The 16,298-nt window shown below is 41.6% G+C and overlaps 1 protein-coding gene across 3 annotated transcripts in view; it reads left to right on the top strand.

Annotated features, from left to right (window-relative positions):
* Window positions 1-11,817, top strand: part of ABCC5 (ATP binding cassette subfamily C member 5) — a gene marked incomplete at both ends in the record, with an annotated part of 45,510 nt that extends 33,693 nt beyond the window's left edge. For all 3 annotated transcript variants that reach the window (XM_082003680.1, XM_082003679.1, XM_082003681.1), the window contains 12 exons: window positions 763-909; window positions 1,271-1,400; window positions 1,944-2,097; window positions 2,242-2,370; window positions 3,718-3,904; window positions 4,632-4,721; window positions 7,087-7,276; window positions 8,024-8,183; window positions 8,618-8,696; window positions 9,620-9,733; window positions 10,788-10,952; window positions 11,716-11,817. In XM_082003680.1, coding sequence (XP_081859806.1) covers window positions 763-909; window positions 1,271-1,400; window positions 1,944-2,097; window positions 2,242-2,370; window positions 3,718-3,904; window positions 4,632-4,721; window positions 7,087-7,276; window positions 8,024-8,183; window positions 8,618-8,696; window positions 9,620-9,733; window positions 10,788-10,952; window positions 11,716-11,817 — 1,647 coding nt within the window. The remainder of the gene's footprint in view (window positions 1-762; window positions 910-1,270; window positions 1,401-1,943; window positions 2,098-2,241; window positions 2,371-3,717; window positions 3,905-4,631; window positions 4,722-7,086; window positions 7,277-8,023; window positions 8,184-8,617; window positions 8,697-9,619; window positions 9,734-10,787; window positions 10,953-11,715) is intronic.
* Window positions 11,818-16,298: the final 4,481 nt, after the last annotated feature.

The raw sequence follows: 16,298 nt of genomic DNA, 5'->3' as shown, positions 1-16,298 counted from the left end.
GAGGAATTAGTAATTTTAGTGCTGGTTTTGTTTGAACGTGACCTTACATCCAACAGGATAATCTTGTTAAGGTATATGAATTTCAGTCAAATGACTTTTGGGAGTTGCTTTGAAGACTGTGATGTCCTGGGATGATTTGGGACTTTTCCTACTCTAGGGGCTTTGATTGCAACTCTTGTTGCATTTAAATGTAACTGCAGGATTTTGGGGGGAAGGGGAGCAAACTACTAACCCGAGGGAAGAAATAATGATGTGCAGATGGCCAACAATATTAAAATAAGAAATTAGGCCCTTAAACATATTTTAAAAAAAGGAGAATGAGAGTGTACGATAGTATGACAGTAAAGAATTTGCTGCATACTTGCAGAAAATAACCACCACATTTGATAAGAAGACAATATACAACCTATCCAAGGTGAATATTTCTGTGTAACAGGAGTGGTGGTATGCAAGTATCTGACATTGTTCAGTAGAAAAGAAATCATAAGCATGAAATGAGAGATTAGGAATCAAATGAAGTAGGTATTGTGGTATTATTTTCAAAGATATAGGAAAAAGGCCAAGAGCTACAAATCTGCAAGTCAAGTATCTCTACTAGGGAGAACTTTCTGAAGTATTCAAAGATCATTGAAGTACTTTATTTAAAGAAGAAATATCAAATATGGTGGGAGGGGACAGAGGACAGTTAAATTCTACTATGTTTAATGTGTACGTGATTAATCCATGTCTTAACTATTCACTGAAACCTTGAATTTTCTGCAGAACACCACTGTGACTTTGGGAAATGCTACTGTCATAAGCAACAGTATGAAAGATAACCCTCACATGCATTACTATGCTGGCATCTATGCACTGTCTATGGCAGTTATGTTGATTCTGAAAGCTGTTCGTGGCGTTGTCTTTGTAAAGGTATGTGCTAATGCTGCTGTTTTTCTTGTCATCCTCCAACTCCCTGCCTCCACTTCTGCCTATTGCTGTCACTGTGGTTCTTCTGGTCACCTTCCAAGGGAGATTTTGAATGAGAGGAAGTCAAATCACCGATTGTGAGGTTTCCATAAGTCATCTCATGGGGCTGCACCGTGCTTTCCATTAAACTTCTGCCCAAATTGATAGCTTCCTTCCACTGGTTGGAAGTACAGAATGCAAGAAAAGAAACAAAAACTTATGGTTGGAGAGAGAAAATGAGCAGTATTTTTTGGTCCTCAGGGAGGGGCAGTGACAGGAAGGCAAACATCCTTTCATAATGCTGCAATGTTTTCTGTATTGTCAGGGAACTCTCAGAGCATCCTCAAGGCTTCATGATGAGCTCTTCCGACGGATTCTGCGTAGCCCCATGAAGTTCTTTGACACTACACCCACTGGGAGGATTCTGAACAGGTTTTCCAAAGACATGGATGAAGGTATCTCTAACTGTAGGCACTGTAAATCCCACATTCAGACCTCCAAGTTACCTCGTTAATACTCTCCAATCTCTTGCTGTTGAGGTGATTGTACCCTATATCTATTGCCAAATGTGTACTTGTAATAGGCAAAGCAGGAATTGGGACATACCTGGTTATGATTCCAGAAGGCAGCTGATACCTTAAGTCTTTCTTGTTCATTCATAAAGAAGAAAATGTGCTTTTGTACCTACAGACTGCACATGGGCTCTTAGCAATTAATGCAGGGGGAACTTAGAGTTTCAGGGTTGATGGGCAGTGAAGGTCGTAGTTAGGTCAGAGCTGCATCAGGGCTGTTTCTGCAAATGGGAATAATTGGAAAGACTACTAACATATCAGAAGATAAAAGTGCCCCTAATGGAAATGCATGCTTTGAATTTGAATAAGCCATGAGAAATCACTGTCCTTGTCAATGCTGATGTACAGCTGGACTGAATTACTTTATATAAGTTGTTTTAGCTTTCTGTACTCAAGATCTTCGTCTTTTCCCTCCATCTTTTCCAGTTGATGTTCGTTTGCCATTTCAAGCAGAAATGTTCATCCAGAATGTCATCCTTGTGTTCTTCTGTGTGGGGGTGATTTCCGGGGTTTTCCCCTGGTTCCTGGTGGCAGTGGGGCCCCTCATTGTCCTGTTCACAGTTCTGCATGTTGTCTCTAGGTAAGTGCATCAGCTGTTTTGACTAAAAGTAGAAATACTTTGACCTGTTATTAAGGACATAGGGTTCTTCAAGTATATATGCATGTGTAGTGGTTGACATATAGTGATTGTATATATAACTTAAAAGTGCTGCTTTGCTTCCAGAGTCTTTATTCGAGAGCTCAAGCGTCTGGACAACATCACGCAGTCTCCATTCCTGTCTCACATTACATCCAGCATACAAGGTCTCTCCACAATCCATGCCTACCACAAAGGACAGGAATTTCTGCACAGGTCAGTCTAGCTATCTGAGTGGTGGAGCACAAAGCAGGGTGCGACAGGTTTACATTCAGAAAGGTTTATTAATGGGGTTTGTAGCTGATGGCATACGTTGGCTCTAAGAGTTAAAGTCACTTTGGAGGGGGAGGGGGAAGTGGGGGAGAACAAGAAGGGAAAGGGAAAACTCCCCAGTAGCCAACTGGGAAGAACAGTGATGGGGTCCCAGGTGAATGCTCCCCTCAGGGTTCTCTGCAGTGCAGCAGGTGGCAATGATAATGGTGAGGACAACTTTTTGGCCACACTCTTTTCCTAGTACTATGTACTTTTTTATCAGGTCCTGCTTATACTTTCTATTGGTTGCTTCTCCATACGATGGTATTAGCATTGGTTAGAGCATGGTGACAAAACCTCAGTGTGTGTATTGATGAGCTTTTTAGTTGCTGTGCACATGTATAATTCGATAGCATTTATCAAGTATTTAAGTGACTTATCTACCTTGTACACTATGCTTGGTTTTCTCCAGCATAAACTAAAATCTGCAAAACAAATGTTAGCGAGGGGAAGTGCAACATTTTGCACATTGAGTGGTAGTTGCTTCCCATGAGAACCTGCCGTAACAATATCAAGGTTTTGCAGGTGCAAGGTCATGAGACCAACAGCGTGGGAGCACAGGCAAAATTGCCGCAGACGCTGTGGAAAGACACTGCTACACCAGCTTAGATGAAAGGCTCCAGAGGTGCAAATAGCAGTCCCTTAGTTTTGCTGGTGCTAGAGCACTAAGGCATTGCACACACTGTGCAGCTGTAATTGGTGTAAAACGGAGTTGCATGATCAGAAAATACAGTTACTGGCTCTGAAAAATCTCACAAGTGTCTCCCCTTAAATATCCTTTCTCAGCTCCACAGGGTCAGGATTGTAAATTAAATGGTTTTTGATGTGTTTTAAGTAGTGTCACCAACCCTATCAAAACTTACTGTAACTTTTACATATTCTGTGCATGTTGTGAAGCACTCCTGCTGTTACCCTCAGAGTGACTTGCAGCCGTCAAGCATCCTCTGTAAGGTCTTGCATAGGTGATGTTCTGGTGAAAATGTGTAATGTCCCTGAATTTTGATTTATTCCCAGTGTAATTCATTGTTGTACACAGGAAACTTGGTAATGTGACTTCTGAGAGTTTGAGCTAAGTAGATATCTGATGTTCAGGAAAGTTTGTAAACCCAGCTTTCACGTCTGAGTTCGAGACTTTGTGGACTAGTCTTCCCACTCTGAATTCTGATACTGGAACAGGGGTTTAAGTAGCTCTGCTATTTGTAGAACATCGGGCTCTTGGAGGTCTACTAACCTTTCCTGTATTTGTTTCAGGTATCAGGAGCTCCTAGATGACAATCAGGCTCCATTTTACCTTTTCAGCTGTGCAATGCGCTGGCTAGCTATACGGCTGGATATTATCAGCATTGCTCTTATCACAACCACTGGCCTTATGATTGTCTTAATGCATGGCCAGATTCCTCCTGCCTACGCTGGGCTGGCTATCTCATATGCTGTGCAGGTGAGTATGTCCACCTACTGAAATATTTAATCTCTCATATAATGTAGTTCTTGCTGATAAGCAAAAGTAACACACTGTTGAAAACTTTCCTTAATGCACTAGAATGGAAGATACTGTTACACCTTTTGGTAATGGAGGGGAAAGCAATTCAGGGTCAGGACCTTTGCTAGTAGTCAAATGACAAATTACGAGGAGCTAGGTCCTTAAGGCTATTGTTTTGGGGAGCTGCCTCTTTAAATGATGAAGTAGAAACTGTTTGAGGCTCTCCGTATGCTGCATATTGCAATTTTCCTGGATATTTGCAGAAATTGGATTGATGGTACATCAGACATCTGCCAAACTGATTCTTAATGTATTGCCTCCAGTATGTTTTCAGAGTGAAGAGCATCCAAGTGGTGCAGCTGTGCAGGTTAGATAGACTTCATTAGAGCTGTTGTTTGGCCTTTTCTGCCTCCTGGTGGTAGTAGGGTGAAATTACAAAACTTAGCTAATCTTTAAAGCTGTTGCTTATGGGAAACTTTTCTCAACTGCTGGCTTTCCAAATGATTAATAAATTACGGTTAGTTTAAAATTAACTATTAACTAAAGTTAACTTGCCTTGGGCACCTTAGCTATATGGTGTCCAATGCTAAGAGTACTTGTATCAAATATCCATTAAGTTCGTCTCCTAATTCGATAATAAATCTCAGCTCTCTAAATTTGTCTTTGTTTTCTCCCATCGCTCCAGTTAACAGGGTTATTCCAGTTTACAGTCAGACTTGCTTCAGAAACCGAAGCTCGCTTCACCTCAGTGGAGAGGATTGACCACTATATCAAGGTAGGACAAATTTCTTGTCACTTGTTATGTTGCTGGCATAAGATAAGACAAAGTCAGCTGTAGTCTCCCTTAGTACAGAATGTATGTTTCTGATCTTGTAAAGACATTAATATGTGTACTGTAATACTGCAGAGTGTTTTAGGAAGTGTGTATGTAAGCATTGGTAGGATAAATAGCACAAGAGCTGGTACATACGAGGTGTACAGGCATCACTTGCCTGGCGTCACTGAAGTTACATAAGGATACTGAAAGTTTGCTGACACTCTCGCTGAAGAATGGAGTGTGTGAAAGGGATAACTGGGAATTCAATACAATATTTTACAGTGAAAGGATTCATTCCAAACCTGGTGGAACTCCTTTATTTAAACACAGGTAACTTTGTTACTTTATGTACATGTAATTCTGTTTGATTCTAATAAGTCTACTTCTTTTTCCCCAGCTATCTTACATAATATATTTCTGTGTGATTAAAAAGTCAAGGAATTGCTCTCATTGCAAACATGAGAAATGTGCTAGGCTAAACATGAGAAATGTGCTAGGCTAAACATGAGAAATGTGCTAGGCTAAACATGAGAAATGCGCTAGGCTAAACATGAGAAGTATGCCAAACTAAATGCTTAGAAAGCTGCTCTGCTCGCTCTGATTATCTGTAACCCTTTCTTTGTAACTAGGATTTGTGTATGCAGAACTGGGTCAATGGGGGAAGTGTAGCCAGGAGAAAGACTTCTACTGGGTCTGGTCTTTGAGGTGAAAGGCTTTTTTACTTAACACATAATACACGTTCCCTCTGAACTTCAGAGGGAGGTATTTATCTAGTTGGTAAATCTGGGCTATGCAGTAGTTGATATTTGTAGAAATTTTTTTAGCCTGCTGATTTAATACTGCAGAGAAAAAAAAAACATTAAAACTGCCCACTCCCCCAGTTAAATAACTAAGTCCTCTTGCGGCATCTAAGTAGAAAATTTCTGCGTATGGAAGACTTGGCGACCACACAAGCTGACAACTGTGTGTCAAATACCGCCTGGTATCTCTCACTGGGCTGAGATGGGTTTATCACTGTCAGGCCTTCAGTGGCAAACCCTATAGTTCTAGGCTGGTGTTTTTTGTGTTTTTCTTTAAGTGATTGTCTATCATTTTATAACCCTATTAAGCAGCACTTTCTGTGACTTTTTGTATTTGGATCTCTAGACAGCCGTTTTATTATGAAACTGTAAAATTAGTTTGAATCTAAAGTGAAGGAGTGGGTGAGTGGTGAAACACCATGCAGGTTCTGTGTCTTACCAAGTCCCAAGGCTTGGCTTTTTCAGTGTGAGCTCTGAGGTTGCTGTTATGAGTACCAAGCTCAAAGAATTGGAGTACTATTACTGTAGCAGATTGGTGTTTTTCTCAAACCCTTGGGTATAATTAATCTGCCTCTAACTAGATGTTGCAGATGTCCACAGTTGACATAGTCCCTGTGGGATCTCTCTATAGTCCATGTAGGAAATGGCTATCTCCAGAGGCCAATTTATTACCCATTCTAAGTGTTTATATTAGAATGAGAAAAATCACACTCCAGAAATGCTAGCTTTTTTTGTAGTGACTATAAAGGAGTTGATGAGGCCTCATTCAGTTGGAGATTCTTACTTTGTATGTGTTTAAAGTTACATGAGGTGAATCCCATGACAGGATTTCTGCCATTCTTTGAGGCTGCTCGTGCCAAATATGGGAAAGTGACCTTGGTTTCATTCTAAACATGCTATAAAGGCACGTGTTTGGCTTTCAGTGGTTCTGCTTTTCTGTTTAATCTGTGAACTGCTTAATGAGGGACCTATTAAGGGGCAGAGTAAAATAGTGGAAGTGAGCAAGCTAGAAGGGGCCTGACTGACTTAGTGATTTAATAGAACAGGGGAGAATGAGGAAGAGAAGGAAGGGGGTAGCATTTGTACAATGTGTCATGTGGGCATTCTCATCTGTGTCAGAACCCTGGCATGGCATAGCAAGTGAGACAAATACAGCAGATTTTGCATCCAGAAGCATCCAGTCTTTGGAGTGCCACAAAACTCAATAGGATTGTGCTTATAAATAATAGACCTAAAATAGATTTTTTAATTCCATTGAAAAACATTGTAGAGTGGAAGGACCAATGTTGTCAGTCAGGGAACAGGAGGGGAATAACACTGTGGTCAGTGTAACACAGCAAATTTTTGAACCACTGGGCCTGCATCCAGCTACACAGCTCATCATAAAACTGCCGTAAACTGATGTGGGCCAAGTCTGCAGGGAAGAACTCCTGCTGAAAGCTGCAACTGATAATTTTCCTTTCTGGTGTTTTGTTTGCTGGAAATCGAACTTCTGGGTTTTGTTGTTTTTTTTTTTTTTTAAGACACTTTCCCTGGAAGCTCCTGCTCGAATTAAGAATAAAACTCCTCCTCTGGACTGGCCACAGGAAGGTGAAGTTGTTTTCGAAAATGCGGAGATGCGGTACCGAGAGAACCTCCCTCTAGTACTTAAAAAAGTGTCCTTTATCATCAAACCGAAGGAAAAGATTGGCATTGTGGGAAGGACAGGCTCAGGTAAGGAAAAACACTAAGCAGAGTTAAGTTAATACTTTTACAGAATGGGAATGGAGTAGAGTGGGGCAATCATACTTGTTCTCTGTCTTCTCTGTGTTTGAATAAGTTGTTAATTGCATAGGAGGGGTCCAGCAGGGTGTCGGTGGTGGATTCTGTTCATGTGCATACATAAGCAGGATCCCTGAAAACAATAATGAAAACAAATTTCCATTTAAAGTGGAGGAATATCCTACTATGCCTGAGTCAGTATGCTCATAACGTTTAACACCCCAAGCCACTTACCAGCACAGAATGCTACCTACAACATGCTCATTGCAGCTTATTTGACTGTCTTGAAAATTTTTTGTAATGATGCTGCAGCCAGGTTTGGCTCTAAGCTATCTCAGAAGTCTGTAACGCAAAGACTCATCTCACAAACGGGGGGTCTGACTTAAATCAAGTCCAAAATATAGTTTCTAAAGAAGCAGTTGATATTACTATATTGGGCTTATGTGGCAAGGTTTTGGTAGTGGGTGTGGGATGGCACTGCGGGGGTGACTTCTGTGAGAAGAGGTTAGGAGCTGCATCTACAATTGCTTAGAATTTTAAATGCTGAACCCCAGCATTTACCAGCATTGTTTGCCAGGACTTCATGGTGTTTTTAAAACACTTTTCTTACACATAGACAGCTTTTAAGATGCTTTCTCATCTCAAAGCTGCTATGACTGGGTAGAAACACTAGTATTGGTTTTCCTGTCTCATTTTTAGGGAAGTCTTCCCTTGGAATGGCACTTTTTCGTCTCGTTGAACTGTCTGGAGGCTGCATTAAAATTGATGGAGTGAAAATAAATGACATTGGTTTGGCAGATCTTCGCAGCAAACTCTCAATAATTCCTCAGGAACCTGTGCTATTCAGTGGCACTGTGAGGTTAGTGAGACTGTAAGAAGGCAAGAAGGACTACGCAGGCTACCAGCTTATACTTGAACTCAGATAGGTGCCTGGTGAGATGTTAGTTCTTGGGTTGTCCTAGCTTCTGTTCTGTTTTTGAAACAACAAAAAAAGCACAGCTAAATTATTTTAGCTGGCCCAGTGCAGAACTGGATGTGATCATCCTCTATGGAAGTCTTGCTTTCCCTTTTAGATTTCATTGAAGTTCTTGTATCTTTGTCTTCCATCTCTACTCTTTTATTCTTTGGCTAATCTAATCCTAGTGTGCTGGGAGCATCCGATTTCCTTGGCAAGGAAATTCTGTCAGTGGAAGGCTAGATGGGAATCATCTGTCTGGATGAATTAGTACACTGCTGTTTTGCCATTCATTGCTGAATAAAAATTCTGGTTATGTTTTCTGCTTCCCCCTCCAGATCAAACTTGGATCCTTTCAATCAGTACAGTGAGGAACAAATCTGGGATGCTTTGGAAAGGACTCACATGAAGGAGTGTGTAAGTATTATCTGCCCCTGTGAGATACATGTTTGTTTTGGCTTCCAAACCAACGTGTTCTGTCAGTAGGTACTTCAGAGATCTTTGGATAAAGCTTTTTCTTTGCAATTTTTTCCCCTCATTGTCTATGTTTTATTTGACTGATTCTCCCCGCTCCTCGATTTTATCAGACTGATTTTTTTTTTTGAAAGCGTGCCATACTCCATGTGTGTATTTTTTTAGTATATAGCATAGCAGAGTGCCACTTCATCACGTGGACTCCTAGGGTGTAACAATATTTCAAGTGCTGTTTTTCTGCGTGTGCCTCAGGTGTGCATTCTGCATTTACATTTGTGAGTGTGAATGTCACACATGCACATTTATACTGAACTTAAAATCTCCCCTTTATGAGGCCTTCTGCAGCAAGTCTCATTGCCATGACATTTCCAATTCTTCTTTTCTTGTAAGTCACGTGGAATGTATGGCTGTGGTACGTAGGCTGCACTAATTCCTGCAGGGACTAGGTTCATTCTTTTCTCTTGGTGAGAAAGATTGTCAGGAGATCTGTATTCAAATTGATATGATCTTGTACATGGTACACTTTTTTTCCCTAGAAAATAAATACTTTCTACTGAAGTCATTCCAAGGTTGCCTACTGAGATGATATAGCTCTTTTGGCTTAGTCCTAGTGATGTTCGCAGGAGCTATCACTGGGTCACAGGCATTTTAACTGGAATGAGCAGGTCTGATGTGTAATTGCTGTGCTAGCATTAGTTGCTTGTTACTAACTTCCCCAACAGAGACAGGGAGAGATGAACAGCAAAGTGTGATGGATATTTTGGAACATGAGCAAAATCAGATTTACAGGAGGAGCTAGTGTTTGTCTCATGCCATGGAGATAGAAGAAGTCTGTGCAGCAAGATTTTTGCCTCTTTCCCATGCAGGTTGCTCAGCTGCCTATGAAACTTGATTCAGAAGTGATGGAAAATGGAGAAAACTTTTCAGTTGGAGAGAGACAGTTACTGTGCATAGCTAGAGCTCTACTGCGTCGTTGCAAGGTGAGCATAGCGATGAGAGAAATAGCTGGAGATATCAAACTGATAGCATTGAGCAAGCTTTTTTCCCTGTCAGAGGAATCACAATTATTGCGACCCAGAGAGGCGTAGGGTTAGAACAACTAGGAAGGCCAGCTGCCAGCTCCTGCAATGTCCTGCCATCAGAAAGGTATTGCTTGTTTGTGTTAATAATAGGGTGTCAGACTGGCCTAATCATATATTCGGAGTGTCCTGTTACTGGTGAGCATCAGATTCTTTCCTCCTTCCACCTTTTTGTGAATGTCAGCCAAGTATTTTTCTTCTGTATGGTGCTCCACTAACGTGCAGTCTCCAAGTGGAATTTGGGACCATGCTATGTCAGTGAAGTTACAGGTTTCGCAGGAATGGAAGACAAATAATAATTACAGTGAGAGAGACTTTTGGATTGAGATTGACCAGGATTCTGATTTTAACACCCTTTTTTGGTAAACATTGCACACCATAACATTTGTAAGGCTCACTCTGCATCTATTTTAAAGCCAGACTACTCAGCTGAAGTTACTGCTCTCTCTGCAGTACCTGCACAAAACAAGTCTAGTTTAGCTTTGACAAGACACCACCCCAAATCAGTTTGTCTGAGTCTGAGAGGAAGGGTAATTCTTTCCAGCATAAGAAAGCTAGTAAACCTAGTCAGTATTGACTCATTGCAGAAGGAATGTCACCACCAAGGATGCGTCAGATTAGTTTACCTGTAAAACTTGTATTTGAGATTTAGCTGCTGAATGTAAAACTGAAAGTAGTGGAAACTTGAGGCCAAGGTCAGAACCCAAATGTCTCGTGGCTCTAGGTTGTGAACATAAATGCAAGCATGACCCATAGAGTAGCTTTGTTGAAAGCAATTACCTAAAGAAAACTGAAAGGGTGCTTGTAAAAACTACCTTTGTGCCCACAGCTCTGTAAGGATTGCTGGTTGTGACAACTCTTGGCCATGGTAATTCTGACCAATCTATATATTTTTATGTTCAGGGAGGGGAAAGTGTTACTCTGGGTAACAGCCTGGATTATGTGCTGCTTTCAGATTTTGATACTGGATGAAGCAACAGCTGCTATGGACACAGAGACAGACTTACTGATTCAGGAGACTATCCGAGAGGCATTTGCAGACTGCACTATGTTAACAATTGCTCATCGCCTGCATACGGTACTGGGCTCTGATCGAATCATGGTGCTAACACAAGGACAGGTAAGGAGGACTTTTGTGGCTGCAGTTCCTGTTGCAGTCTGGTGGTGCCATATGTGCAGGCTGAACTGAAGGAACAGCTAGTATTGCAGGGTAGAAAATCCTCTGTGTTCATTCATATCCTTGGTAATAGTAGTCCGATAGAATAAATTATTTCCTGACCATGACAGGACTCCAAGAAAGTACCATGGAGTAACAGTCTGTCTTTTAAAAGTGTTTTAAAAACTCCCTTTGTAAGTTAATTGTGAGATGGATAATAACATAAGCATCTTTGGGGCCCAGTGGCAGTTTCCCATTACTTTCTGTCCTGGTTTTGGCAAGTGAGCTGCTATGTGGTGCTTAATTGCTGGCTGGGGCTAAACCATGAGACCTTCATGAAGCCCTGTGCTATCAAACAGGCATATGAGAGATACTTTACCCACCTTTCAGGCTTCCACGTGGGAGCCACAAGCAGTTAAATCAAATGTAAGAACATTTGGTAAGGCTTTTAAAGGTAGAGAAGGCAAAAATCCATAGCATCTTGCCTCTGTTTGCCAGAGCCACCAGAGGCTGCTTCCTGCTGGGTAGTTCGAGTGTTTGTCTGAGCTAGTTTGAAGTATCCCAGGTCACAGTATGCATGCATAAATGTGAATACTTTCACTGTTGTCTCATCTAAAGATGAATGCTATGTTTTGGCTTCTTTACTACCATGTCACAAGTCCAAGGGTGGGAATCCATTTTCTGCTGGATTTTACTGACATACTTTACCTGCCTTGTTTGCTTTTAGGTAGTGGAATTCGACACACCGTCTGCCCTTCTGGCCAATGAGAACTCGCGCTTCTATGCTATGTTTGCTGCTGCGGAGAACAAGGTTGCTGTCAAGGGCTAAAATTCAGGGCAAAGTCACTTTAATTTTGGAGAGCTATGCTCCCTGCCTGTGGCAGGCCAGCTCTTCCTCCTTCTCCTCCTTCAAGCAGATATTGCCTTTTCATCTTTTAATTTTTAGCACAATGTGTCAAGCCAGAGTTTTTAAAACTGTGTCAGAAGAATTCTCCATGTTTTTATTATTGTATTTATTCCATAATCATATTACTAATTTTTTGTTATTAAATGCACTCTACAAATGGCTCAGGGAGCCATAGTTATAAATGTATCAGAGGCCTATAATGAAGCTTTATACATGTAGCTATATCTATACATAATTCTGTATATAGCCTATATTTACAGTGGAAATGTAAGCTGTTTATTTTATATTAAAATAAGCACTGTATTAATAACAGTGCATATTCTTTTCTATCATTTTTGTACAGTTTACGGTACCAGAGATCTGGCTTTGTTACCGCACTGTATCAGACACCATTTTGTCTTTTACAGTTGGTCTTTTCCTAGTGCCAGATTTTCTGCGTGTCTGAGTGGAAGTGAAGCTTTGCAATAGTGTCCTTTATTGTCACATCTTTGTTGTCTAGGGCAGGGGAGAAGAACTCTGCAGTGTAACTATTGCATTGTAATTTATCAAAGCTATTTGGAGCATCGCTAATGTTCACCACGGCAGCGGCTGCTGCTTCCCCTGCTGCTTTCCCAAAGCAGGCTTTTTAGTGATTTCCTGAGTGGAGGACCACTTCTGGGTCACATTAAGGCCTCAGATTTTCTCAGTGTCCTGATACAGTATTTCTTACTGTGTCAGCAGGGTTTATTTTAATGCAAGCAAGCCCAAGCTCTTCCTGCTTCGCTGATCTAACACAACCAAAATCTAACTGTTCGTGGAATGATCTGTAACAAATTAATCATAAGGTTCAAATCATACCCTGTATGCTAGCAGGAAAGCCTTTTCAGAGTTGCTTCAGATGACTGACTCAAAGCTTTACCTTGAAGCTGCTAACACTCCTCAGAGGTTTAGGTTGGCTTTCATTGGCATGGGTAACACTAACTCTTTGTTCTGCTCACTTATACTAACGTTAAACAACATCAATATTTCCTGTTTCTTTATTGCACACTGGTTAAGGAAACAGTCGCCCACCCCATGTCTTCTGGAACTTTAAACAGGTTCCTGTTGATCAGGATGTAACACTGGTGTAGGACATCATTTTCTTACTGTAAAGAGACCTACCTCAGGTTACTAGGTCCTGCGTAGTATGTTGCCATGATCACTGTACACCATCCCTGTTTTACAGGACCTGTGGCCCGGGTGGGCACGGTTGCTCCTATAATAGCTGTGACTTATTGAATGGTCAGCGTTGCATGTCTTTGTCAACTTGACATTTTGTAGCCTTAGCATGTTTGCAAAATGTCTCATTGAGGCAGAAATCTGAAAAGTAAATAAAACTATTTTGGGTTTTGTAAATTTTATTGGCTTAAGTGGTTTGCTTTGGGCACATAAATCACTTCTCACCTTTTTGAGCCCTAGGGGACAGTTTTTGCAGGCTGTTTTTTTTTTTTTTCTTGTCTGTGCACCATGGCCTGATCTTTCTTCCTTCAGAGTGGAAGTGTTTCTTTAAAAGCGTAGTGGGTAATTTTTGTGCCCTCCAGCACGAGGGTGGCTTGCAGTATATGTATATTTGTGTAGAGTAGTGCGGGGAGTAATAATTTATAGTGCAAATATTCAAGCCAAGTAGCAAGGGGGGAGGTCAGACAAAATACAGAAGATCCTTCTTAGGCTCAGCGTTTTCTACTTTCTTTACCTGCAAGTGTTACTGTTTATAATGTGATGGGACGGCAAAGTCACAGCAACAAACATTTCTACCTACCAATACTACAGGCAAAGCATGGCATTAACAGAGCTTAGGCTGTAGCTTGAAGATAGCACAAAAAGCATAATTTGTTGTAGTTGTTTTGTAGTAAGTCTTGTTCTAAGTAAGAATTAACTAGCACCGCTCTTACCCTGCTTCCAGGCTTGGATGCAAGCTTACTCTGTGTCAGGGACTTGCCACCATTTCGCTCAGTGTTACTCAATTCAAGGAACAGAGTGACTGTGTGTTGTGGTTAGGAAAGGGAGAAGTAATAGGCCTCTCTCCAAAGAACACCCATCTAAGTGGGGGGTTCTTTTTTGATCAGAAACTTGAGGACAAAAAGAAACTAGGAATAGGCAAGAGGGAGCAGGGGTGATAGGCCAAAGAGGTGATGTCCTGCTTCTTCCCTAAAAGTAGTCCTGGGTAGAATGTGAAGATGAAGGCTGAATACCTTAAGGGGAGAGCGAGAGAACATGAAATGCATCTGCCTAAGACTGTGGTTAAAACATGTACAACTGTGAAGGACAGGATTGTCTTGGGCCCTGTGGAACTGTGTCTACACCTCCTAACTTCAGTATTTCCCTTGAAGAAAAAGGGCTAATGTACCCAGTTCTCAGGGGCCACTGGGGTCAGAGTGTGGCTTCATTTTGCAGATAAGGCTGAGCTAATGGCAGTCTGGGCAAAACGGGAGCTATCCTGATCTTGTCCTCCTTCTTCTTCCAGGCTGGGAATTCCTTCCACTTTCCTGATGCCAGCACTGGCTCTTGCCTGGTCCAGCAGTGACCCAGTTCAGAAAGCTAACTTGCAGAAAGTTCACCCTCCAAATGCTGTACAAAGAAGGAGACAGGAAGGCACACCTGGAAGGGAGGTGAAGTGGGGCTGCTCTTTTCAGTAGATGCTAAACTGTAACACTAGCATAGGCATGAGAGGAAACTGTGCTCAGGATTCATAGCACCAAACTGCTTGCTTCCCAGTTATGCTCTCCTAAAAAGGTGAATACTTTCTGGCTGCTTCAGTGAGCTGAAATAGCTCAACAAGCTGTCAAAAAGGCCTGTGATTGAGCAGGCAAACAGTGACCTGTGGACAGCAGGGATTAGCTCAACCATTTTGTTAAAGCTTAGCTCCAGCATTGTTACTTGGGAATTAAGGAGATAGACTGCCAGAGGGAAATGTTCTTTCTGCTGAAATCACTTACCCGCTTCATTTGGCACTTGTCTCACAGACAGTACCAAAGTATTGCTTCTCACATGGGTAGCAGTATTTTTTTTTTATTGGCTTTTGACCTGAGTCACAGGAGCAAGCTGAGGCCTGGCCCAGGGCCCTGTCACTGAAGGTGGAAGGAAGAAACATCAATATGTACAAATGAGACTGAAATATCTTTGTCTTTGAAGCATTTTACAAGAGGTTGATATTTATGGGGATTTTCCAGGAATTGGATCCTGCTTTAGAATTTATAGTGTGATATCCCAGAGATGACTTCATCCTGTGAGGAGTAGAATAAGACTGTGGGACTGGGACAGAGGCTTTCCTTAAAGAGATCCTACCTAAAATAGCATGGAGATTACATGTCCTTTTTATTATACAGCAAAGAGTGTGGCCCAAGACCAACACGTGTGCGCCTTGAGAGATTTGCCTGGGATAATTGGTTTGCTGCATTACCCTCGGGAATTTCAGTTGCATCAGTTTGACTTATTCTGTCCAAATGCAGTGAGTGCAGCTGATCCTGATTCATTACCATATGCTTAGAGACTCCAAGAGAGAATGAGTTCTTGCTCATCTCGTTTATCTGATGAGTGGAAACGTTGCATTTGCTTGGGACTTAATCACAATGCAGGTATGATTCTTCTAAAATTACCCAATGGACTTCACATGCAGTTAGATTGGTGTGAGTACAAAGTCAGGCCCTTGAAGTTGTGCTAGTTTGAACACCTGAGGAGACTTTACCATTACCTGTGGTGAAGAGCATACAGGGTCAGATCCTGAGGCACTGGGGCTGTGGTCTGCATGTTATCCCTAGATGAAAGCCAGAGGAAGATCAAGCAGTCTTAGTACATTGCTGGGAATAAAGTTTGAGAAAGCACAATTATTTAAAAAGGCAAATGGTATGAGTGAGATAGGGAGAAGGTATCGGGAGGAAAAGATAGATGCAGAAAATTTGATTTGTAGGAGGAGAAAAGTTGGCAGGACAAGAAGTTTCTCTTAGTTAAGGGGATGGAGTGAGGATGAAATTGCTTCTTGAAGGTGCTTCAAAAGAACATGCTGAGAAGATGCAGGGTGGCTGTAATGCCCTCATCAACCAAAGAGCTTTCCTGAATACTGCCCTGTTATTTTTTTACTGCAACTGTAGCATGTGTTTTACTGTAAGTAATCACACAAAGGTTTTCATAGAATCGTTTATGTTGGAAAAGACCTTTAAGATCAAGTCCAGCTGAAGTTTTCTTTATAGTCCCAGCTTCGGGTTGGTCTAGGATAATACTACTGCAATTTGTTTTACCCTTGGTTCAGTTGGGGATAGCAGCCAAATTATGCTGGGGCCACAGTTCTGCCTCGAGTATGACGATACAGTGGAAACTCAATTGGGAAAGGGTGCAGATGCTGCTGTTGCTTGTGTAAAGCTTGGGAGGCTTTTAGAATGTACCACTAT

Source organism: Phaethon aethereus (assembly GCF_964289735.1).
Source record: "Phaethon aethereus genome assembly, chromosome: 9".
Lineage (NCBI taxonomy): Eukaryota > Metazoa > Chordata > Aves > Phaethontiformes > Phaethontidae > Phaethon > Phaethon aethereus.
Note: the sequence above shows the minus strand (reverse complement) of the source record. Positions and strands in the feature narration are given on the sequence as shown.